Source organism: Melospiza melodia, chromosome 11 (genome assembly GCF_035770615.1).
Source record: "Melospiza melodia melodia isolate bMelMel2 chromosome 11, bMelMel2.pri, whole genome shotgun sequence".
Lineage (NCBI taxonomy): Eukaryota > Metazoa > Chordata > Aves > Passeriformes > Passerellidae > Melospiza > Melospiza melodia.
In genome coordinates, this window is record NC_086204.1 from 17,817,062 (window position 1) to 17,842,721 (window position 25,660).

General features: G+C 39.9%; 1 protein-coding gene across 2 annotated transcripts in view; it reads right to left on the minus strand.

Annotated features, from left to right (window-relative positions):
* Positions 1–25,660, minus strand: part of PRKACB (protein kinase cAMP-activated catalytic subunit beta) — a 78,218-nt gene that overhangs the window by 51,064 nt on the left and 1,494 nt on the right. Inside the window, exons 2-3 of one of the 2 annotated variants that reach the window (XM_063165821.1) lie at positions 22,639–22,780; positions 20,341–20,581 (exon numbers count right to left, since the gene is read on the minus strand). In XM_063165821.1, coding sequence (XP_063021891.1) covers position 20,341 — 1 coding nt within the window. In that variant the 5' untranslated portion in view covers positions 20,342–20,581; positions 22,639–22,780. Of the gene's footprint in view, positions 1–13,547; positions 13,625–20,340; positions 20,582–22,638; positions 22,781–25,660 lie in introns of those variants that run through there. The other variant, XM_063165819.1, reaches the window with a different exon arrangement.

Sequence of the window (25,660 nt, forward strand, 5' to 3'; positions counted from 1 at the left end):
CCAAACAATAACAGATGCCAGCAGCATCTGCAGTTTAATCGTTCATGAGAGAATACACTCTGCCATGTGATGAAACACCAGAAAAAATTTAATGCTACCTTTCATTGAGTACTTCTTGATGCAATTACAAATAGGGAGATCTAGTGTTTCGTCATATCCTTGGAGTGCAATAAAGGTCCACTGGGCTCTTTGCAGCAGGGAAAGAAGTGTCCCAAAGAGGAGTAACATCAACAGACATGTCAACAATTCTTTTTTTTTTTAAACACACAATACTAATATACTTCTCTGTTTCGGAAGAGGAAAATACTCGTCATGCTATAATGCTATAACTGATACCTGTAGCATAAGCAAATACTTAATAGGGACTAATAAATCTATTTCTTAATTTTGTCACACCTTCCCTCTTCAGTATTTACTATTACTTTGACTCAGAAAGTTGCCAATATTGTGGCTTACACACATATACTGAAGATATTCCATCTTTCACAACTGAAGCATACATTTTCTCCAAATGTATTTCCCTCACTGTCTCCTTTTCACTATTAAATGCACATTCAACAAGAAATCAAAAGCGTTTTTCGTATAACTCTTGCCTTCTTGAGACTATCCCACTGTGTTCACACCATTTAAGAGGAATCAAAATTCTCATTCTAGCTTTATTTCTTAAAAATGTACCTATCTATTGTCTCCTTCCCAGCTTGTAGTTCACTTCCTACAAACCCCTCTCTAGTGCTGCCCAAGTATCAAACAATCTCAAGCTCAACAAACATGCTCTGCTACTCAGCCTCTCCGTACCATGTGAGAGAATCACAGAACATCAGCTTGGAAGGGATCTCAAAGCTCATCTGGTCCAAACCTTCTTGACAAAAGCATGCCCTAGACAAGACGGCCCAGCACTTTATCCAGCTGAACCTTAAGTGTCCTGCTGTTGGTGAGTCCATCACTTCCCTGGGGAGATCATTCCAGTGGCTGACAGCTCTCCTGGTGAAAAATTTGTGTCCAAGTCTGAAGGGACTGCATTTGAAAGGACTGCACTTTCATGCTTTCCATACTGAACATCTCTGCCAATGTGTCTTGGGCTGGTCCTCTTAACAACTAGACTGGCAGCAGAACAAGGAAAGTTTGTATGTATTAGTGGAAATGAATGAGTCAATTTAGTTGGTGGAGAAAATTATAGTGTTGTGAATAGAACTGTGTAAAACCAGCCAACTACTATTTTCTGTTTGGAATTATTTTCACACAAAGAAAGTCTGAACTACCACAAGTTATTTTTGAACAAAGGGACAGTAAGGCTATGAACTTTATTTTTACTTTAAATGAAAAATACATCTCGCAGAAAATCAGTATCTTCACCTCTAAGCAAGAATTCAGTTCAACTGCAGAAAAGATAAATGCAAGAGATGCCTTCATTTTTTTTTGCCAAAGATCATATTAAATTTCCAATGCTTACACCTCTGGCTTTACCATACTGTTTAGGTTAACTTTGGTATTGGATTCCTTCACATCTCATTGTGCTGCTGCACAATTCTGTACATCTCTTCTTCCTCCTGCTACTCCCTACTCACACACTCTATCTAAAAGGAATGTGCAGGTTTTAGTCATCTTCCAGTTTTATTGTCCTAACAAATACTTGAGTACATTCTGGAGCAATTGAAATATGAAGAGGAAGGCTTACAATCTTTTTGATACCTTTGACAAAATAAATTGTGCTCACAACCATGAGGGTAATCACATTTAACAGAACTAAAATGATACAAACACTATTTTAGTCTCAGTTGTAAGCAAAAAATGGGGCAACTCTTGCAGATAGTATTTGAGAATGGCATGGTGATGCACAGCACAACAAAGTCAGTGAGCAGCACCTCTGGATCAAGAGAAAGCTCCAAGGAGTCCCTCAAATTAAAAACCATCTCACATTAACATATCCAAAAGGTGATACTGACACCATGCAACAGTAGCATTTTCTCCTCCCCTTCAGTGAAACCTGCGTTTTCTTCAATGGCAAAAGGCACTTTCAACACCATTTCCCCATTTTGGATCTCTCCTTTGTATCAGTCCAACACAAGGTGGGATGGTGTTTTAAGATAGGTCCATGAAATAAAGGGTTAAAACAGCAGCACCAGGTGGGAGCAAGGGTCGTAAGCATTGTGGTGAGACAGAGCAGTCCTTGAACAGCTGTATCAGGACAGGAGGAGCAGTGAATTGTAGCTATGAGCAGAGCAGCAGGGGTGATAAGGGCAGGCATTTTTCAAGTCAGCTTTACTGCCAAGGAAAATTGGTCATGTAAGTACTGCATAAGCAGCAAGTTGAAGAATGTTCATATAATTATAGCCTCAAACCTCAAGCTGAAGACAGTAGAAACATGTTTTGTTTTTTTTTTTTTTTTTCAAAAATATCATACCAGCAAAAATCAGGTTCTACTCTGAAGACTCTTGCCCAGCAGACGCAATAAAATTGCTTCAAAAATAAGTCCTGAAAAAAACACTAAAGTAACAGTGACAAGCAATGGGGGCTATAACTGGTTTGAAAATTCAACCAGATCATCATACATCACTGTCTTATAGTTGAACAAGTTATTTGACCAAACTATGTTCTATATTTCTGCTGTCAATTACTTAGCAGATGTTTTTCTTTAATAAACTGTGTAGTTTGAAGCATCTACTTTGAGGCAGAAAGCACAAAACAAGACCCAAAACCCATCACCAAAATAATCCAAACTCTTCTGAAGTGAATAACTAATACCATTTTAGCTCCTGAAAGTACCAAGCTTCTAGAGACACCTTCCATTAAAAAACAACAATCCAAAAGAAAAAACCACCAAAAAAACCCACGAAAAACCAACCAACCAAACAAATCCCCAACAACAACAAAAAAAAAAAACCAACAAAAAACCATCAAAACCAAACTAAAAACCAACAATCCCCAAAGAACTGGCTGAAACTATACAATGTGCCAAGTACACCTGGCACCTCTGGCAGAACAAAACCCCAGAATATCTCCTCAGACATCTGGCATGAAGGTAGTCAGGGATGTCCTCTGCCTCTGCAGCAAGAGCTGAACTCACCTACAAGACTGAGGCAGGAGTAACCCCAACAGAAGACTGTTGTCCCGTGAGACACATGCCTTTCCCATGCAGCATTTCAGCAGGCTTCATGGCATCCTGTTCATCTTCACACCTCATCTTGGAAAATTCCATTATGCCCTCATACATCACTTTCTCACCATTTGCCCTGCCTAGACAGCAGGGGATGGGATCTCCTACCATCAGGAGAGGCACCATGCCAGGTGGATCAGCTTGTACTTTGGGCTAAATCCAGAGCCCAGCCAGGAAAAATGCATTAAAGACATGAGCACATCCATAATGCTCTGCCTGGGGTCCTGAAAGCTCCCTCTGGGATGAGGAGGAATACATGCATGCCATGGCCCAAGTGGGATTAATGGCAACCTAGACCTCAGCTTCTCCAAAACTTCTCATTAAGATGCTCTTGGTTCATCTTTACATTTATACATTTCCTCTCTAACTCTCCACACAACGCAGGATCTCTTAATCAGAGACTCTACTGCTCTGACCAAGCTGCAACCAGGTGGAAGAAGCTTTCCAGGATGTCCTGACACCTGTGGTACTTTGATCTCCTCAGGCAGAGCATCTGTGGCCAGCATCCATCAGGTCCCTTTTCTGGGATGGGACTATGTGGACAAGACCCAAACCATATTCTGCTCAGAGCTCCCTTTGTCTCCCTGTTTTTACATTTCTCTACTCACATTCCTTCTTTTACCAGCTGTTGCCTGTTTTTTTCTCCATCCTCATTTTCTGTAGTTTCTCATTCTCAAGGAGAGCTCTAATGTTTTATTAGGAATAAATTCATATCTGTTCCTAAGAAAAAAGCCAATGGAAGCAATGACTCAAAGCAGTTACTTTAAAAAAAGCAAGAAAAAAAAGCAAGCATAGGACATTCCTCACTCCCCATGCCACAGTTTTCCAGATCATGCCTTCAAGCTATTCTAGATAGGAGATGTCACTTACATAGCAATTACATAGTAATTCTTCACATGAACATCATTCCATCCTTGCCAACCTTTTCCTGAGTGTTCACCTGAGATGCAAGGTGTGTGATGTTCATCACCAACACATGGTAGTAAGTATTGCTTAAAAACAAAAATTGTTAATTGAAATTGAAGAATCCCAAAGTCTGAACGCATTCTCTAAAGTTCAACAATGCCCTACCTTGGAGTTCAATATAAAAAACCTAAGTTAATATGCAAATGAAATAACATCTGCATTTGAATATTAAACAAACAGTTGGATTATGAGGTAGGTAGTATCAAAAAACAATCTTTATGGAAGAAAGGTCATAACAATAGACCAAATTTAGATAGAAACTGAACTTTATTAGGTATTAGTGCCATCTGTGTGAAAAGCAGGCTAAATTTTTGTGTCAGTTTTGCATCTGGTCATTCATCCTCAAGAAATTCAAGGGAAAAAGAAATTGCCAATTTGCAAAAGAACCAGGAAACACCCTGAGAACCACTACAAAGCACTACACACCCTCAATCTCCCAGGCAATTCCACATCCCATGAAGCTGCTGTACACTTAAACAAATTTCAAAACTTGCTTGTTTTGCAATTTGTTATTCAAGCTTGTTAATACAAGCCACTATACTAAGCTAAAAATCTAGCACCTAATTTCTCTCTGAAGTTCAGTTCACTACACAAATACCACTGCAATGTAGATTTTTCAGCCAGTGGAGAGAATGCAGTTTGAACACACGATGCACTGTTGCACTGTACTGCTTTAGAATGCTTAACCCACAGTTCCCAAAGCAGAGGACCAGGGCTGGGAGCTGCAGGGTGTGCTCCTCACTGCACGAGTCTTCACAAGGAACAAACATACAACTGAGGTATGGAATTTTTCAAAGCTGCCCAATATAAAATAGTCCTCAACAAGTTAATGAAAACATATCTTCTTTCATTATAGCTGTTAGAGGGAAATACCATGATCTTTCAAATGGCCTTGGCATGATTTTAGCTATGCTCTTTCTCTCTCTCACCACCTACCCTATTTCTCAATGAGAAACCCTGATCAAAACCTCCATCCTCCACAATAATCTATGGAGCAGTTAATAAAATGCTTAAATATAGATAATTTGCATTAAAAACTTTATCTAATGATAGACTTTGGTGCAGTCAAATCACAATTTTGCCCTGTGCAAAGTAAGGCTAGATTATCATATGCTTAACAATCAATCTACATACACCATAAAACTGTAACTGCTGCTTGCTACAAGACAAAGAATTTCAAACTGCCTAATGTTATAGTAATCAAAACTAACCTTAATCACTATAACAATGCAACTACTGAAGTAGCAGAGTATTATGTCATCAATTATGTCATTTTGTGAGAGGGAAAAGCAAACTGTTTCTGGGCACAGGCAAAGTAACAGTCTTTTCTATCTTTCCAGTTTCCACCTTCTTGCCAAAAAAACACTTTCCTTTGTTTTAATTTCTTGAGCCACATGGCAGCTGTGGATGTCTGTGGGTTTACAGACAAGTGCTAGCAGAAAGTGCAGTATGTAAATGACCACATACTTCCTGGAAGCAGCTTAACCTGAGTGAAACAAAAGAAACAAAAAGTTCCTGATGTCCTCTGTTTAAATATTACAGTATTTTAGCAAAAGAATACAAGTTAACAAGAGGCAGAGGAACAACAAACTAACAATAACACTTACAAAGCACTAAGCAGTTTATATATTCACTCACCTAGCAACATTTTAAAGGACACACAGGTAAGATATCTTGCTGCTTCACAGTTAGTCTATAACAGAAATACTGTATCTCTCTAAAGAAAAAAGGTCAGTGCAAGTACAACAGCACCTCTCCAAGCCCTTCCTAAGGGGAAGATTTGGCTCAAAATGCTCATCAGGCTTTCTTTAGTAAAGATCAGCTATGCCATAGAAAAGACTTTTGCTTTCTCAGAACATGGACATCCATTTAGCTCTTATATGTAGAGTGCATTTATATGCCTCCTTGATTTACTGAGAAGTATTTCTAAAACCACAATTATTGCTCAAAACTACAGACAGATGACATACCAGTGTAGAGAAACTGGTTGTTTATTCAGAAGTCACAAAAACTGTGGCTTTAAAAAACAAACACTAAGGCGTTTCCACACCTTTACTGCATAACATAATGCTAAGAAGTTAGCCTAACCCTTGCTACACGTCTAACAAGGAATACATACCAGAAGTCATTCTACCAGAAGCCAGCAAACACCTCTTCCTTCTGGGCAGGAAAAACCAGAAGGTAATTTAATGGAAGAAATAAAAACTTTGTTATGTTTCTTCCTCCGAACAGCAAATTGGAAAAAAAAAAAAAAACAAACAAAAAAAACCCAAACAAAACAAACAAATAGATACAAAATGAAAATCTTAAAAATAAAGAATCCTTCTAAAATATTATTGTCTTAAAGATCCATATGACAACTGTAGAGATAAAAGCAAGCAATGTTTTGCTCTATTTTTCTCTACCTCCATATAGCTCTAGATGTCCAACTGATAGGTGCTAACATCTCTCATCAAAAAACTTGAAGTCTTGAATTTCTTATAAATATAAACAAATGCAGATGATAAAGTGGTAGTTTGGAGTAATATTTTTTTCAAGAAGTTGGCAGAGTGAGATTTTAAAGAGTTTAATGCTAAAAAATATAGACTCCTTTTTCTTGCCACCTAAGCATTTCATCGTCAATGGTGCTTTCAATGCTTCCTTTGAATCTGTCTTTTGCCATCTGACACCTCAGTGAATTGATTTGGAGTGCAAAAATAATTATGGACAACCCAAAGAGATAAAACCTGCATTGTTTTCTGCCTATGTAAAATACCTTAACAATGGTCTGGAGAAACCTTGAGTCCTGACTTGTGAAGGGTCTAGGAATAAAACCTGATTTTTCAACAGTGCAAGTCACCAGATGGGCTCAGCTGTTTTGTGAAACCTTACTCTGAGCGGATGTGATTCTGCTGAGATGTGGAAGAAAGAGCAGGGGAGATGCCAAAGAGAGGCTCAAATGAGCCCTGAAGAGACTCCTGTTCAGGGCTGCTCAAAAGGCAGCAGCTCCCTTTAGCTCTCTGCAGAGCAGACCCTCTAAACTGCTGCATCCCAATTCTCCTGCCACACAAACCAAGTCTCACCTTCAGTTCCCGTTAGCATTTACCTCATTTCCCAAAAGAGTTTCAAAGAAGGTATGTTTATACAAACAAAATGGGGTTCTAGCTCATGACTAGCCCCCCTGAACACCAGGATAACAAAAAGAAATAAAATGTGTCTCTAAATCCTTTCCAACCATTGAAGGGGAAGGTTAAAAAGAAAATAAATCGGAAACAAAGTGATTTTATCTTCTAGTTTTGCAACTCTAAGACAACATACTCCTCACTTCAATTACCTCCTCAGAGCTCCGCTGCTACTTTGTTCTCTTTGCCATTTCCCAGGAAGCACTTCTACCTCACAGCAGAGAAACTGCTTATGGTAGGAAAATACTCACAGTACAGCCTGAAACCACAGCTCTCCTCTTGGCAGCAGCAGCAGGTCAGGCAGCTCCCATTTGGTGCCTGCTATCCACCCTCTTCTCTGTGCCACATCCCACCTGCACTGGTACAGCTCTGCTGTGGCTGCAGTGAACTGCATTGGGAAGCCAAATACAGGTAACTCAAGTCCCTTCTGCTTTCCCTTTTCTGCAGTGTTATTTTTAAGCTAGATCAAGCTCAAATTCAGTTCACCTTGTTGTCTCATAAATAGTTACTCCAGCACACTTGAGGGCACAGAGGCAGAAAAGCAAGTAGCAGGGGACAGAAAAGCAGAACTGCAAATGAAGGAAATGCTTATGAAATAACACCTTGCACCTGAAACAAAGACAAAGCTTGAGAGCAGCACTGCAGGGTAGACTTTTTACCAAGTTCTAGCCCTCAATTCTACAAGTTTATAAGGAAAATCCCCACTCATTCAAGGTTCCTAACACTGAAAACTTTGCAAGTTTAAATGCTAGAAGCACTGATTAAATAAAACAAAACAAACCCGTTTAGATCCAGTTCTAGATCAGATCTGATCTGGAACTCACCTGCTGTATAGCAGAAACAATATTCTTTATTAAACCAACTGCTGTAGTTTAGAAAAAAAAAAGCATCTGGACAAACAAGTCCTTTATGATGTCTAGAAAGGATGCAGGCAAACCACAAAATCTGACAGCTGTCCAAAAGCCTTTCCAAAGGAGCTTTGTCCAAAGGAGGGATGTGTCAGCTCCAGGAGAACTTTCACTGTCTGGAGAGGACTCCCTGCCAGCCTGGTGTGGAACAGAGCAGGGCCCTCCACTCACACCATATCCTGCACTGCTGCATCCTTACATTCTGCTCTCTGTACCAATGAGAGGCTTCATTTCTGCAGCACAGCACAGCCCTAATTAGGCTAAGGAACAAAGTGACTTGAAAGAATATGAGCACTCCCAGCATTATTCAAGATATTACTTTTGATTATGTCACTTCTACAAATGTGGATGGGTAGATGAACAAACAAACCCAGCAAAGAGTGAATGCCAAGTAATTTAAAATACTCTGTCTCTAAAGTAGTCTGAGCCTGTAATAAAGGCCTAACCACAACAGCTAAATACAAATCAATTTATCACTTGGAAGCCCTTCTGACCTTTTGTTATGCCACCACGTGGCTATGTTTAATGAGTGATAACCTCTCTCTTTGCTAATCCAAGTTGTGAAAAAGCATTTTGGTTTTAATTAAAGCAGAATTTTCAGATGGCACCTCTCTTCACACAATGCATACTGGTAGTCTTACATTGGTGATTACAGCAGAGGGATTTTCAGGTATTTCTTCAGCAAGTAATTACAACCATTTCCTATTTTCTTATTGCCAAAACCTACCTGATTAATAGATGATACAACCCCAACATAGTGGGAAAGAAAAATTGCATACATTGTTCAAAGATGTTATTCATGCTGACCATTCCAGCATCACTCCAATACACATTTTAAATTACTCTTTATACAATACATACTTTAGCTGATGTTCTGATCCAAGAACAAGGCTCCAAAAGATACCCATTTCAAAACTGGAGTGTTAAACATAATGAGCAAAAGAAAAAAAGACAATCTCTGATCAAAAACACTCAAGCAAGAGCCTCTGGAAAAGTGACAGGGAATCAGCTACCTTGGGATAGCAATGGATACAGAGCTTTTCACCTTTACTTCACCAATTTTAATTTAACCAATGCCAGCAGTGATAAATAAAGCCTTGCCTCATCTAGTCTTAACAAGAAATACAATTGTGGTCTCTTTTGGTCTTCAGCAAGAAAATACAACAGAATGACCCAGCAGTGAATATACATGAAAATATGAAAAAAAACCCCACCCTCAGTTTTTAAGAAATGTACCCAGAGGAGGTTAAAATCTACTGGAAAAAGAAAAAGTAGAAGGCTGCATCTTCCTGTCAAGTACACTTCAAAGGAGCACTACTTAAACTTTCTACAAATTATAAGAGTTCAAAAGCAAAGAATTGAGTATAATGGGAACTCTCATACTGAAGATACTGTAGGGAACACTTTGAGGAAAAATGGGAGTGAATGAACACAAAACTCACATGCAGAATACACATCACACATGCTGTACTTGGCTATTTAAAGACCACAGAAGTCAAAGTTAGTAAAATCATGCTGGATTAATAGAACCAGAGGTCTGGCTACCAGGTAAGAAGATACATGTACAGAATTATGCTTTAAAAATCATGTATAGTTTCCCTTTAAAATACATTTTGATAGCAATTTGCTACCACATACTGCCACAGAAAAAGCAGCAAAGACCACCTGAATCCCAGCAACTAAAATGCAGAAGCCAAGCCATGTCATCAAGATCTATTGGAAGAAGAGAAAATTTACAAATCTTTCAGTCCCTAAGAGTGTATTGTAGTCACCTGGTCTCTCAGCCAGTCTGGTGGTTACACAGAAACAGACAACATCACACCTAAGCACTCTTGAATCTGTGTGTGTGAGGGGGAACGGGAATAGGCAATGGGGGAAACAAAATAATCCAACAAAAAGCACAAACAAAACTACAAGTGGGATTACTATTAATTTATAGCCAAACCTCTTGCTATCATGTATGAAATTCTGTTGCATGTCTAATAGGGCAAATAATTCAGAGCTGTACATCATGATTACTTTAAAAAATCTGTATTATTGTGTTCTCTGAAGTAAAACACACAAAACTTTCTAAGTATATAGTTTTGCAGAACTGACATACATTCTAGTTTAGAAAGCAGTCCTAGTAAAGTTAAAGCCTTCCTGTTTTGTTGAAAATTAACAATGATTTTGAAAGCAACAGATTCACTTGCTGAACTAAAAAGTTATGTGACCTTTTTTAAACCTCAGATGTGTTGTAGTTCTGTTTCATGCTACTTCCACAAATTATTCCAAGATAATGAATAATAATAAAGCTAACATTTTCCCACATTAACTGCAACAAGTTAAGAATTTGGCCTTTTCTAAAAAATGAAATTTACTACATATTGATATTTTTAACTTCTAGGTTGTAAAAGTTCTCAACTACTGTAAATGGAGCAGCTGAAAAAACCAACAAATAATGAAGAGAATAATGAAATGAATATTAGGACGAGGAATCAGAGTAAATTTTATGGCAACTCATAATTGTCTCTCTCCAGATTTCAAATGAAAGACACTTATATTACTATTCTAAAAGGCTCTCAGAATTTGTAGGTTGCTGTGGACAACCATGAAAACATCTAAAACAAAGCTAAAAATGGAGCTAGAACCCTGATGCTTCTCGTTACCAAAGGACAGCTTTTAGTTTTGGTCCTCCAAGTCAAAACCCAACACATCTTAGGAGAATGTGGAACAGCAGCCATAGAAATAATCCCATAACAGATTCCATCTAAGCTTTCCTTTCCAGCTTCTGTGCACACAATGTATCTTGTCCTCTCTGCTACACAAGCCCCATTCACTCTTGTGGTGACCAAGCTTAAGAAACCACCACCACTCAGATTTCATTCACCTGCAACTTCAGCCCAGAAATACTCCAAAACCTTTCCTCTCATCTGCTGCTGGTGTTCACATACTCATGGTTTTACTCCTCTTCATTGCCTAAGTGAAGTAACAAGTACTAAAGACATTTGACTATAAATGGAAAGCTACAATAAATGAGAGGGATGCAAGGGCCATAGCAGGGTGAACAGCATTTACCGTGCTGGCCACAGACACTGCAAGAGGTCTCAAATTACACTTCATGAACTAGTAAGTGTAGTTATCAGGGGAAGCTGCGTTACCCTTCATTGTTCTTCCAGGGACCTCAGCATGCCCTTGATCCATTCAATTCCATAAGCTCTATGCATGAATCAAGGCATAACACCACCTTTAGAAATCTAAGCTGGATATTCTTCTGTTGGCCCTTCAAACAACTTCATTTTCAGTGTCCTGTCGTCTGGAACACATGCTATTGATGACGCTTAATGTGCAAAACTAGAAAACTGGTTCAACAACGCAAATAAATAATTCAGAAATATTAAAGCTCCATCTCATATTTCTTTAGTTTTTGGTTGCCATGTATCATATGAATAGATGACAATCAACATTCACTGATAGTAAACCAAATGTTGTTTCTAATAATTAATTAGTTGTATAATAGTCATATCTTATCAATCTTCCATGGTAAGTGAATCCTGGTCTTTCCCAGCAGTATGTCAATGATGACCAATTTTTTCTCCTAGTTACAGGAGTTGTATCATTACAGAATTTTGCTGCTAACTATACTGAGTAATTAAACATCTGAGCTTGATGGCTCTAGCAGCATTTCATTTTTAAACACTAACAAAGGGGGAGAGAGGTTCTGAAGGAAACTCCTGCAACCTGAAAAATTATGATATATCTATTTTGTAATATGAGAATTCATTAAAATGAAAGTAAACACTGTGTGTTGTAGGGTTTATTTAATTGCACAAACTAATAGCAGTACAGTTACCATTAAGTACAAAATGAGGTGTTTTGTCATCTGAAGTACTTCAAACAATCCACCCTCTCCATACTTATCTTTATAGTTAGGCCAAAATACTTCCCATCAAAATTAATGCACTCAAGTAAAAAAATAAAACCACTAAACAATAACGGTAAAATACTCGTAACAGATTTGGATTGTGAAGTCTACAATAATAGTGAGCTAAGACAGAAGAACTGCAAGGTGAACCCAACAATCAGAACTGGGTAGGTCAGCCAGAGCCCCTGCTCCACAGCTGGAAGCGCCCACTGCAGATCCCTGGGAAGCCAGAGGAATGCTGTGTGGGCAGGACCCGGCCTATGCAAATCGGGTTACCTGCTTCTACCCCTAGACCTCAATAGTAAATACACAAAAAGTACACACACTAAGAAAACCCTAAAAAACAACAACAAAAATCCCAAAATAACAAAAAAACCCTCACCACAACTAAAAAAAAAAAAAACCAAACCAAACCAACAACCCCCCCAACTTCGACTTTTAAAGTTATTTCCATTTCAATGCCCTAGGATTTTCCAGTAACAAAGGGTATTGTTGTCACAACACTGAGCTTGCACAACTGCCTGCTCGCTACATCTTGTCTTTACTCTTATCCATCACAAACATACCCAAAGTTTTTCAGTAGAAACGAAGTAAGTCAACATGCAAAAAAATAAAGTCTAGGGTTTTCTTCCCAACAAATGAATCGGCTTTATATTGTTGAAAGTTGTGCTGAAATACTCAGAGGAAAAAAAAAAACCCAACAAAATAACAAAAACAAAGCAAACAAACGAACAGAAACACCAGCAGAAAGCTCCCTGCCATGACGAGTTCAGATCAATGCTTTTGTCTTCCATTTTACTCAGGGCTCAGGAGAGCAACGCGGTACCGAGGGCTCTCCCAGCGCGCTCCCGAGCGATGTAAACACGCCGCGGGGCTGGGGCTGCGCCGCGGGGCGCGGGCACGGCCGCGGGGTCACCGGGGCTGCACGATCCGGGCGAGCACGGGAGTTTCTGACCTACATTCCCCGCAGCGGGATAAAAACCCTCCCGCCGCAGACGGAGCGCGGCGGGCGGGAGGCCTCCCCCGCCAGCAGGGTGTGTTCGGGGGTGGGGAAAGCGAGCGGGCCGGGGCGAGGATGAAGGCTGGCGGAGGCGCCGACACCTGCCCGCCGACACCGCGGCCCCGCCGCCGGCTCCTCCTCCACCGGGGACGGACACCTGCTGCGGGACAGCAGCACGCGCGGCCCGGCGGCGGCCTCGGCCCGGCGGCCGCGGGCGGGCTCGTCCCGCTGCTTTCCCGAGAGCCCGCTGAGCCCCGCGGCGGGGCCGGGGTCGGGCGAACTCCCCGCGGCGCCGCGCAGGCCGCGGCCGGGCCTGTAGGGGCGGAGGGCTCGGCCCGAGGCCGCGGGGCCTGCGGCGGCGGCGACGCGGGGCGGGCGCGCCAGGCCCGGCCCCGAGCCCTCCTCCGGGAGCGGAGCCGGGCGGAGGCGGCGGCGGCGAGTCCCCCTCACTCACCGCTCTCGATCTCGTTGCCCTTCTTGGCGGTGGCTGCGTTCCCCATGGCCGGGCCGGGGCGGGGGGCGGGAGGGATGCCGGGCGGGGGCCGGGCCGGGCTCGGCTGGCGGGGCGGCGCGGCCCGCGGGCGCGGCGGCGGCAGCGGCGGCGGAGCTGCCCTGGCCCCGCTCTGGGTCTCTGTGTCTCCGGCCGCCGCGGAGGAGGAGGCGAGCGCTCTGCCCCCTCCCCCGCCCCGCACTCGGCGGAAATGACGGCCGGGGCGGCGCCTCCTCCCGCTGCGCCGCCCGCGGGGGCGCAGCCGACCACGGCCGGGCCGCTGCCGCCGCCTCGGGCGGGGGCTGGCCCAGGGCAGGAACTGGGGGAGCCCCGGGCGGCGCCCCTCGCCCGGCAGTGGCTCAGGGGGGCGGGCGCGACGGGTGCCCGCGGCCGTCGCCCGCGGGGTCTCGGCACCCTCCGCACCCCCGGGCTGGCGGGCGGCGGCCCCCGAGCGCCCCCGCTGCCGCAGGGCAGGCCCGGCCCGGCCCGCCCGCGGGGCCGCGGCCGAAGCGGGGGCGAGGCCGCTCAGCCCAAGGTGACCCCGGGAGGCCGCGCGGGCCGCGGCCCTGCGGCTGCGCCCGCCCCGCGCCCCTGAGCATCCTCCAGGACACCCGGCCGGGCCTGCACCCCGGCGGCCGACGGGAGGAAACTCGCACTTGCCGCCTGTTCAGTGACTGTTTTTACACGGCTCACCAGACTATAGAAAAAAAAAAAAACCGCAGAAAGCAAGCGGGCTGCCAGGAAAGGTTTTTTTTTTTTTCCTCCCCCCCTTTTGCTGCCACCCATCATAAATAGCTACAGCTACACATTTTCAAGCGGTATTGTGACTTTCAAGTTGATGATAGCTCTCTTTATATATTTATCATGTGAAACACTTTGAGTGTTTTAGCTCTGGAAGGAAATGCTTATCAAAAAAGGCTCTATTTTACATGCTTTAAAGTGGAGAGAGTGGAGAGCAGAAGTGCTAATCTTACAGATCACAAACTGCATATATTCTGCCAGGACAATGTATGTGATACCCAGCCTCTCCTGGCAGCATTCTTTCCCCAGGGCTGCAGGAATTGTTCTGGCTACCATCCTTCTCTGGGGTTATCAAAATCCTCTCCCAGCACTGTGGGCTACCTGCTGGTAAAGCACATGCTGTCACAGCCTAATGCTGAATTACCTTACTACAAGACAGGATTTTGTACACACACACTAATGCACATTAAAGTAGACACTTCTAGGAAATTCCCAGTTTCCTAGGCCTGTGCAGTGGGTACAGTGTATGGGAGCACTGGGCAGATCTAGCCAGTGCGTGGTCTGCCTTGACAGTTGTACAAGCTGCCTGGGTTATATGGCTGCAAAGTTTTGGGAGCACTTACCTGAATTATCTTGCTGTTTTGTAAGTTGAGGTTTGATCAATGAACTTTTTGGTTTAAGGGAGTTTCTCCTGATTTTCTTCACCTGTTCCATTGCATTATCCTGATGTGTAGTATACTGCTTACTTCAGGGGAGTACCTGTGTTTCTATGATTAAAGAAGCTGCCTCTGAGGAAGCCAGGTCTCTATTGCTTTGAAGATAGAAACAGGACTCAAACATCATGAGGATATAACCTGCAAACCATTAGGGGCAGTGAAGCAGCTACTATTGAAGAGGGCTGTCTCATTTTGCCAAATATTCTTTATGCAGTTAAAAAGAGGTTCAGCAAGTTATCAGTAATTCACTTTGCTGAGGAATGGCATGTAGATTGCAATGGCTGGATCTGCAACAGAAGGAGAACTTAAACACGGGAAAAGGAGAGGGTACTTTTGTCATCTGTCCTCTTGATCACTCATACAATGACAAAAAATAGAACTCAGGTGCTGTAGTATTTAAACAAATATCTGAAAATTATATCTCAGGTAAAGATCTTATCCCAGTTTTAAATGTTTTCTTTGCTCCAGCCACCATAGTTTTCATTTTGGCCACATTGAGTCTGAGTCAGCTGATTTTCATCCAGGTGCTGACAGGCATTTTGATATCCTTGAGAAGACAGCAGTGGCATCACTAACAAATGAGGTTTGCTGCAGCACCTTTAGCATATTCCTGGCATTACAGCTCATCCCTTCGCTAGCAAATTATGCTGCAAAGGCTGCATATGTGGGAATCCACCAAGGTCCAATAGACATTACTGCCCTTTGGGTCTTGGGGGACAAGGATCAGCTGGTCATTGCATGTACTCCAGCAAAATCCTACATATACATGTCCAGACCACATATATACATATATTTATATGTGTGTGTGTGTGTGTACACCAATGCAATGACACTGGTTCTCAAATAACCACATGCTCAATGCACATGCAGCACTGAGGGATTTGCATCAATGTTTTTACCCAAATGCTCTCTTTAACAGAAACGTAACAAGTATAATTCAACAGTGCTGTGAAATATTAAATTAACCATATCCATGGTTCTAGCATTACATGTGTAGGCAAAGATACCAAAAATAAAGAGTTAGGGATGAATGTTTGTATTCACATTTACACTACTCACACATCTTATGCTGTATTAACAAGTTAATAACCATTGATTAATTGCAAAACATACCGATGATTATAGATATTATGTATATACAATCAGCATTCAGACTCTTGTTCCAGTCCTAATCTTTAGTTTCCTGAATTTTCTTATATAAAATCCTTTTATGCTGAAATACCTCATATCACTACTTATTCACAAGTAGTTTACCTTCTTTCTATCAACACAATTGGTTAAAAAATAAAGTAATGCAAATATGAAAAATGTTCTGTTTGTGTTTGTTAATATATTTCACTAAAGGTCCAATCTGAAAATTCAAATTTCATTTGTTTTGCTGATCTATATGAGATTTTAAAAAATATACTCTAAGAAAGTCAACTCAGCAGTTTTAGCAGTATGAATTTGATGATGTTGTTTCAGTAACTCTCAGCAGGTTTTCATCCATTTTTTAACATATTTCTTGGGAACTATCAGCTAGGAATATCCTAGCAAGACCAATCCTTCACTCTGATAAAGCCTAAAGCTCTGTATCAGATGTATGGCTCCCTCATGAAACTCACATATTTTTCCCTACACAGACTTACAACTAAAAATGAGAGGGTCATTTCAGGTAAAAAGGATAAATTTCTTCTAGATTAAAGACTCTCAGGTGTTTTTAGTAGAAATCATCTGATCACCTGGTAATTACTTCTGGAGCCACATATCCTTTCACTTCATAACCATTCTGATTTCTAGATGAGATAGTGGCATTTCTGTAGCAACTACAGCAGTTGTTTTCAATACACATTTGAAACAAGTCACTAAATTTAAATCATTACACATCTTCATTTTCTTCTCTCAAATTTGAGGTGTGCCTGCATTGCAAGGGGTTGGCATAGACAGATTGATGGTTCAGCCCATCCACACTGATCATCCTTAGCCTGAGGGTGTAGGCTCTGCTTGAGCTGTGACCATGAACCTGCCTTAGTTGGGGTTCTCATTCTGTGGCCAGCCTGCCTCACAATTGCAGCAGTGCCTGTAAACTTCGGGCTTTGAATACCAAATTAGACGGCTCTTCCCAAAATCCCACACTCCTGCATCTTTGAATACCTCTGGCAGCCTCCTTCTCTCTCCTAAACAGAATGATATATTTGGCATTTAACTCCTTGTTTTCCTTTTGGGTTGTTCCAGGCTACTGGCACATTTCCTGCTCTCAGCTAACCCCTGTTCTGCCAGTGTGGGATGCTTTTCTAGCAGGTTGCTAACGTGCCAAGAAGCATATGTATTTCTTTGTGAATATGGAAGATATTTTCCAAATTTTACAGCTTCTGACCCAGAAACAGGAATATTCATCACTGCAGCATAATTTCAGACCTGCCAAGAATGTATCAATTATGTCATGTAGATGTGCTAAGGGAAAGGATGAAAGCAGGAGTACAGCAATTTCCCCTGCTCCCTGTACTAGCTATACAGACAGCCATAAACTACATCCTTCTGCAGGGAAGGCTTAATCCACTGATGCCAAATTCATTCCAGTTGAAGACCCACCCACTCAGAGAGAAGTGAAAGGACTTACATCATATTTCTACAATATCTGAGATGGCTAGGCCCTGAATCCACTATGAAACTAAAGCAACTTGGCCAAGGACTTGCTCTGCCAGTTTCAGATGTCCTGAAAAATGTTCTTTGATGCTTTTCAACTGTGAATCCAAAAGGAATCTGGAGCCTCAGGAAGGTGTTTGTCACACCATGGATGTTACAATTTTGAGGGACATTTATTTTGGAAGGAGTCTTAACTAAGGGCAACTTGGGCTTCCTTCAGTGTGACTAGGTAGACTTAAAGCAAAAAACTCCAAAGGAAGTTTACACCAGCAGCTAATACTTCACCACTGCCACCCTTTCTTTCTTGGCATTAGATGTTTCTCAAATATTTCCCAAGATAGCCACTGGTCAAAAATCTCCCATGTAAACAGAAGAAAAGAGTTTGTATATTCCCTTACTGATTTTTAACTATGTTTCATCACAAGCCTCTAAAGAGCCATAAAGCTTCAAGGTGAGGGGTTTTTTGATGTTTTAGACCTAATTTAACAAAAAAGGTTCTATGCTTTTGCTGTCAGTATTACCCCCTAGAAGAGAGCATTTGATCAAATTTTCTATGGATATTGGCTACATAATAATTCACCACAGGAGGTGAGAGGTGCTGTGTTGAGGTCAATGTCCTGCAGAACAGACATGTTTTTTTGAGAGATAAGCTACAGACTGCCTTAATGGGCAAGTCCAGCTGCTCAGTTCTTGGCCTTTATCTCTTATGATCATTTGGCAGTGGGTGTAGTCTCTTGCTATCAGCCAAGCAGCACTTTTTTTCAGTTGCTTATAATTGTTCTGCAGATTATTCCATATAAGTTGATTATGTACATATTGAGTAGGGGAAGGTAAACAAAAACAAACAAACAAAAAAAAAAAAAGACACATTTTTTCTTGTATTTTTAGTAGTTTAGCAACATATTTTTACTGCTGCACATGAACTATAGCAGGAATGAAACCAAAGTCAGAGTTGATGGTATACTTGTCTGATATTTGATTCTAGTTTACTCCCACAGATTTGAATAGAAATACTACTTGTGTAGTCAAAGTTATTAAAAAATGCAAAGCTGTTAAAAAAACTATATAGTAAGCCACTTTCAGGATAACATCCTTAATTACTTAAGTTTACCATAATTGAGAGGTGATCAATATTATACTGTTTGTTTTTACTGTATATTAAGACTCTGAATCACCTTCTACAGAACTGAGAAGATTAAAAACAAAAAACAAAAACAGTGGTGTTTTTAATTTATCTTTTTAGGTCTTTTCTACAGAGATCTCTAAGTTAATTACAACTGTTAATTTAAAGTAGGCTAAGCTATATTAAATGCCTCAGTGTCTATTTTTCCTCAGAATTAAAAATGACCTTAATTCAGTTTAGCCTAACTCACTTTGGAAGTGAAATATGCTAGGTTACCTGAAGGTCATTTTAATTCTAGCTGAGAAAGTTCAAACAGTTTAGCAAGTTTTCCTACATACTCTGCACCCAATAAGTGAGGAATGATGAGGAACTAGTAGTCTCACATCTAAATCTAGGCTTCACTGTATTCTGCTCAAATGTATGTCCTGTAAATTGTGTCCCTCTGTCACATATTACTGTATTGGTTAAAGAAGTCTAGCTGGAAATTTTCTTAATGCATAATAAGCTTTTCTGCTGCAATATCTTTAGCAGTGCCATCTAAAAATAGGAAAATTGTCCAAGATGGTTTTCCTGGTTTTTTCTTTTTTAATTTCTAGAAGCACATTTAAATAGAAAAAAATCACTTTCATAAACCTGTATTTTTACCCCTTTATATTTCTACAACTTGCTGTTTTTATCTCAGAGTTACAGCACAGTTCCTAGAAAGACTAGGAGCTGTGCATATATGCCTAATGAGAGTAATATGTCCCATTTGCTCTTATGTTTGTTATTTCTTCTGCACACATAACCTTTTGCTGCAAGTGTTTTTATTTTACAGAAAACAATCACCCAAGGTAGCAACATGCAGTTTCTTCATGCTTCAGACCCCTGGCACCTGGAAGACAAATACAAGGTTTTGCTTAATGTTCAGAGTCTTCCATCTGCTTTATTTGTGTTGTTATTCCTTGCTCAGGAATTCCAGCTCAGGGTGTTTTTCTGCCTCTGATATCTCTGTCTTATGGTATTTTCAGCTCTTGGTAATATCTAAGGTTCCAAAGTACAGTCCAGTCCAACACTTGAATATTCAAGTACTAGTTCCTTGGCAGATTCTAAATTGCCTCAGTTGGAGCCTGCTTCTCCCAGGAGTCTATTTCTGTATTATTTGCTCCACTTTCTGTTGAAAACCAGTGGCTCTTTAAAGTTGGAAAGGCTTTACATTTTTTTTTTTAAATCTAAAAATCTTCAATAGATCTTACTCTATGGCAAGGTAATGCCACACTTTATCGTACACTTCTAGCACCTCATTCTTATATAGTAAATATAATCTTATAATCTTGTCATCCTAATATTATAAAGTAAAATACACTTCTAAACATTCAGGACCAAAGCATATAACTTTAATATGCTTCATTTTTATTTAGAATGCAATACTTCTCATTTTTTGTACCAGCTTCATGAATATCCTTCTTTTCTTAGATTGCTGAGAAGTGTTAAATATGCCAAATGCATCAGCACTTGCTATTTTCAGAAGGAAAACCTCCTTCTGATAGACTTGCTTTTAAATAACACTTACTGTTTCCAGATGTACACTGAAGCGTCTTGCCTTCTTTTCCAGTAGTTTCTGCTATTTCCAGAGTTTGAGCCTTTAAATGCTTTAATTTCTTCTCAGTGTCTTTTTTTTTGTTTAATATTTTCTTATATTGCTAGTGCCATGAATGAGTGGTCATTCCAGCTCAAAGGGTTTCAGCAGATGTTCTTCAGTCAGGTGCCTGCAGTGTCTTTTCCTTACACTAACAAGCCAGGAAGATGAATTGCTAAAAGAATATTTAGGCCATTAGGAAAAATAATAAACAAAACCAATAATAATATCATATTCATAGGGGTGAATCTATTGAAAAAAAATCCATGCAAGAAAAAAAGAGTCAAATTTAGCCACTTTCCACATAAAAAAAAAAAAGCAGCCAAAACTGGATTAAAAGTTTATTTACTATTTTTGGATTTCTTTTTGTTTGTCTTTGACTCACAAAGCTAAAAGGAAAAATATCTACAGTGCATGCCAAGAAGAACTTTTTAATTCTCATTAGCACAAAGAAGAAGTGGTTATTTCAAGTGGTTGTAATGCAAATATCAATGTAAAACTTTTTCCCCCTCATCTCCAGAGCCTGAGAAGCCATTGTCAGACTGTACTTTGATTTCAGTAGATGTTCTGTATATTTGATAGATGTGTGGTGATTCACCAAGAAAGAGAAGTTGAGTGTTTTCAAGCATTGTTTTAATCTCATGAAACAGAGAACTTTGACTTCTATTTGCATTTAGCCCAAGCCAGATTTTCTCTAAACTCAGTTTCACATCTGAAATATAGAGGTAACTTTCTAATAATAGTTGAAATAAATGTAATGCTTCCAGTGAAGCTTTTATTTTTCAAATTCATTTTAAAAGACGGTAACCACGTGCAGTACAGTTTTTGCACATGAATGTGACAGACAGGGCTTTTAAATTGGTATTAAGTATTATGATTTTAACCATCACATTTACAAGAAAGAAGTCCATTCTTTTTTGCAAAGAGTAGATGCATTCCCAAGTAATATATTAGCCAATAAATGTTGACATATAAAAATTATCCTCAAGCATTTCTCATTTCCAATGCTGTAATTCCTTTCAAATAACTTCAGGTAAAAGGAATCAATCAAGGTCTCTAACAGAGGATGTATAGAAATATGTCTTGGGGATAACATCTGCATTTATTTCTTATGCTCAGGTGCAACATTTTAACTCAGAGGTGATGGTATTATAAGTGTACATCACTTGAAGTAGCTAGATATCAAAGCTTCCCTTTGATATTTCTCCTCAGAAATCTTCCCTTCCATCTACTTTATCACAGTAAAAGTTAGTCTGATTTAATCAGATATTTTTTGTCCCTCCTAGTTTTAATTTTTGTTATACTGCTAAAATAAATTATATTTACATTCCTCCCAAAAAAATGTTCTTTTCTATCCTCCAAAGACTTTATATGCCTCTAATTTCACACTCTATCTTTTCTTCTTTCCTATCCTTTTTGGCCTCTGTTTGTTTTGTTTGCCATTCTATTCCATTTACTTGGTCATTCCCTTCACTGTACTGCAGATTTACTACCAGAACTGTTATTTTGTAAGAGTTCACAAAACCAATGGAATTCAGCAGCACAGTCTGGTGGTATTTTGCATCCCTCACCTCCTCCAAATATTTGGTACCTTATATCTTAATTTTTACTGACAGTGTTGAACAAAAATGAAGATATGTTTAAATCAGTCAGGGCCTTTCCTCATCATTACTGACAAGACAAACCAGATTTCTGATCCCCTGGGCACACACAAGCAGGAGCAAAGGCCATAGAAGCCATTACTGATGAGAAACTATTCTTCTGAAGTCTCAAATGAAATCTTGATTTCTTCATACTCAAATGAAGTTTTGCCATCAGTGACAACAGGATGTTACCTGCAACACTGGGCCTGGCTGTGTTTTCTAGTTTTGTGCCTGTTACTCTTCATAAGCTATCTCAAGGATTGCATCCTCTTTTTCATTTCTGCAATAACACTGCATCAATTTACTGAAGAGACAAGAGTATAATTGGCCATATCCATTCCTCAAAGTTAGCACAGGATAGTATATTGAATAGGCACAAAAGACATGTTAGAAATGGTCCTTGGGTAAATAACTGATTCCTATAATTTCTTAGAAATGTTAAATCCAGGTTTAAAGTTCATTTTCACTCTGGATGAAAGGGAGGAATATTTTTTTCAATTTATTGTCTGTTTGAAGGGGGAGCTAAATGGTTTGTATATGAATCCTTTAACATGCAAATATTAATAACACAATCAATATCAATACTTACCAGTTAGAGAGGGCTTTTTCATCCACAAATTTTAAGGTTATACAGTTAGAAGTAAAAGGCTTCTGAGAGTTCCAGTGGTGTTGGAGAGAAGGATTTCTACGGCAGCTGGGATTTCAAGGAAGGAGGGAAGAGAAAGGCTGGGCTGCAGGACAGAAGAGAGTGTTTGAAAATGGTAGAGAGAAGAAAATGAAGGCAGGACAGCTGGAGCACATACATGTGCAGGAGAGAACAGAAAATAATTATAGAAGAATTGTAGAACTTGCCTCATGCAACAGGAAAATATGCAACATAGTCTTTTAAGAAAGATAATAGGAGATGGTAGCCTATCTCATTTGGAGAGATGAAGTTTGCTTTAATTAGGAGAAACTGTGATTTTGTTACAATCTTGGCAATACACACACTGTCCAGGTTCATCCCTGCCTGTGAGTGTTCCATGTGTGCTGCTGTCTTTTCCCTGATGACTCTGAGTGCAGTAATTTGCAGACTTCTGGTCCAGACACAGTCTTTTAATATATGTTTGTACAGCTGCATCACAATGGGGGACTATTTTTGAATGGGGTCTCTGTTTTCTACCATAATTGAAATAATTAATCATAGTCATTCAATAATGTTGTCACTGTCACTTCTTGGACATAAAAATCCAATGAGATCCTAAGGAAATGCACATTATGTTAATATTGTCTATAATAGTAAAAAAATTACAATCCATAATCTGAATCAAAACTCACCATGTCTATGTAAGTCTAATTGTAATAGTCTTTTATTTCTTTGCTACAGCAAGCAGTTGTAGGAAAGGACTGCCTAAAATCTGGAGGATTCTCCTGCCCCAGGCTGTGTTTCTCTACAGGCAGGGCTCCTTTCCTTGATGTGAGTTTGGAGCCCACAGCACAGACAGGGCAGGCCCCTTTAAATCTCTGTTTTATCTGGTTGCCTAGACAACCCCTGTAAACATCAGTGGAACAACGTGTGGTCTTCAGAAAGCTGGGGACCTTGAGGAAAAGCGAGGTCATTTGGGGACAGACAGATCCAGGGTAGCCTTACCTATATGAGCAGACATAGATTTTTTAACAGACACTTTTTGCACGTTTCTTTTTGAATGCTTCATGCTCTTATAGTCTGTTTTAATTTGTGATATATGGAAAAAATAAACATGTTTTCTGGCAGCAGGTTTTTTCTTGTTTTCTATATTACTTTCTGTTGTGACATAAATATATACTGTTTAAATATTTATACGTAATGAAAGAAGAATATGAGAAAGAGTACTTTGAGTATACAAAAGTGACAACTCCACTTACCTTTTTTGATATGACTTTTTTAGATTACATGATTTTTAAATTTTCTTAAAATTTTCATTTTAGAAAGCATTAAAAGTACTAGTGAAATTCAAATAATGGTGAAAAAGTTACCATTTGCAATGTGTTTTGCCATTAAAAATGATAAATGGATGGGTTAAATATTTGTTAGCTGTTACATGAAAGTAATGAGCCAATCACTTCAGACTTATTTCAACAAACCTATATAGAGGAATTTCCGCTTGTATTTGGTAAGGCATGGATTGAACAGATACTGAGAACTTTTACACTGTGAAAGGACATGCATGGAAAGATCACAACTTTGCTGGGGTGGAAGTCTCATGCCCACTTTCCTCATATTTGACCATATTGCTTAAAATAATGTTTTCATTACTGTGTCCAACTGCAAAGGAGGAGCAGCTCACACCCCTCTTTCTACTTGGGCCTGCATGACAGCAATAGCAGAAGTATTTATAACATTATATGAACTTGCCCCAGTGTGTGAATATTTACAAAAACTGGTTTTATTTCCTGGATGACCATGGTAACTTAGTTGACCAACAGATATATGTTTCCATTTTCCTTCAATTTATGCTTCATTTCATCTCACAGCCTTCATACAGGAGAATAATTTTGTTCTCTATGGCTGCTCAACAAAAGGAAATGTTTCTCCAAACTGCTGAAATTCTGGGACTTCCTTTCTTAAACAGAGGCAAACAGCAGATGGAAACTTGAAGACATTTGAAAAAGAACCTCCAAGTTTTGATTACTAAACAGATACAGATGCTCCAAAATGATATTTTGTGTGGCTAAAAATAGAAGTGTTCCTATCTTAAAGCTGTTTAAAATCATTTCTGAACCAAAGGAGCCTCATTAAGCTCGAGGATAATTGGCTGTAGTCTGTGGATAGCCTTGGTGTTATGGTATCTGCTTACATCAGTACTGAGTTTCACCCAGAGCATGTTTGGAGTGTTGAGGACTATAAAAAGTTATAGTACATGAAATGCTACATTATGTCAATATCATACTGCTACAGCTTGTAAATTCACATTGATCTCTATAATAAAAGATGTTTACAGCACTAATGAACTCAATCAAGTGCATATTTGCTGATACATAAAAAAGTAACTAGCCATCTTGCTGGGCATTTGATTTCCAGGAGATAATCCCAGACAGTGCTCTGAAGATTAGAGAGAGAGGAGATAAGAAGCTGTGACAGGCTGGCAATATCTGCCTGAAACACCATCCCCTGTTAGCAGGTGTTGGTGCTGCTGGGAAGCTGGTGCATGGATTTTGCTAACATGCTGAGCAGATGGCTTATAAAAGAAATGGGTGTTGCTTTTTGAAGCAAAAATTATGTATGGCCTGAGAAGTATTGTAGCAAGAATCCCAAGGGAATATAAAGTATAGGGATGGAAGTTGAGCTGAACCTTGCTTCTTCATTGGTAATGTTTTCTAGGCTGACACTAGGAAATGGATGGTTTATGACAGCACAGATTATGTTTGGACATGGCTTTATAGCAAGTGGGAAAATGCACCTGTTTAGAAAAGTGTAATCATCTACTCAGTAAATATATTCTAAGATGAGTGTTGTGCAAACAGAAGAAAACACATATAGCTATTAGCTAATAAAAATAGATATTATTCCTATTACAAATCTATATGCTGATTCTGTTTCAAAGCTTTTGAACTTCAGGATTGTCACATTTCATATTTTGAAGATCTTTTTG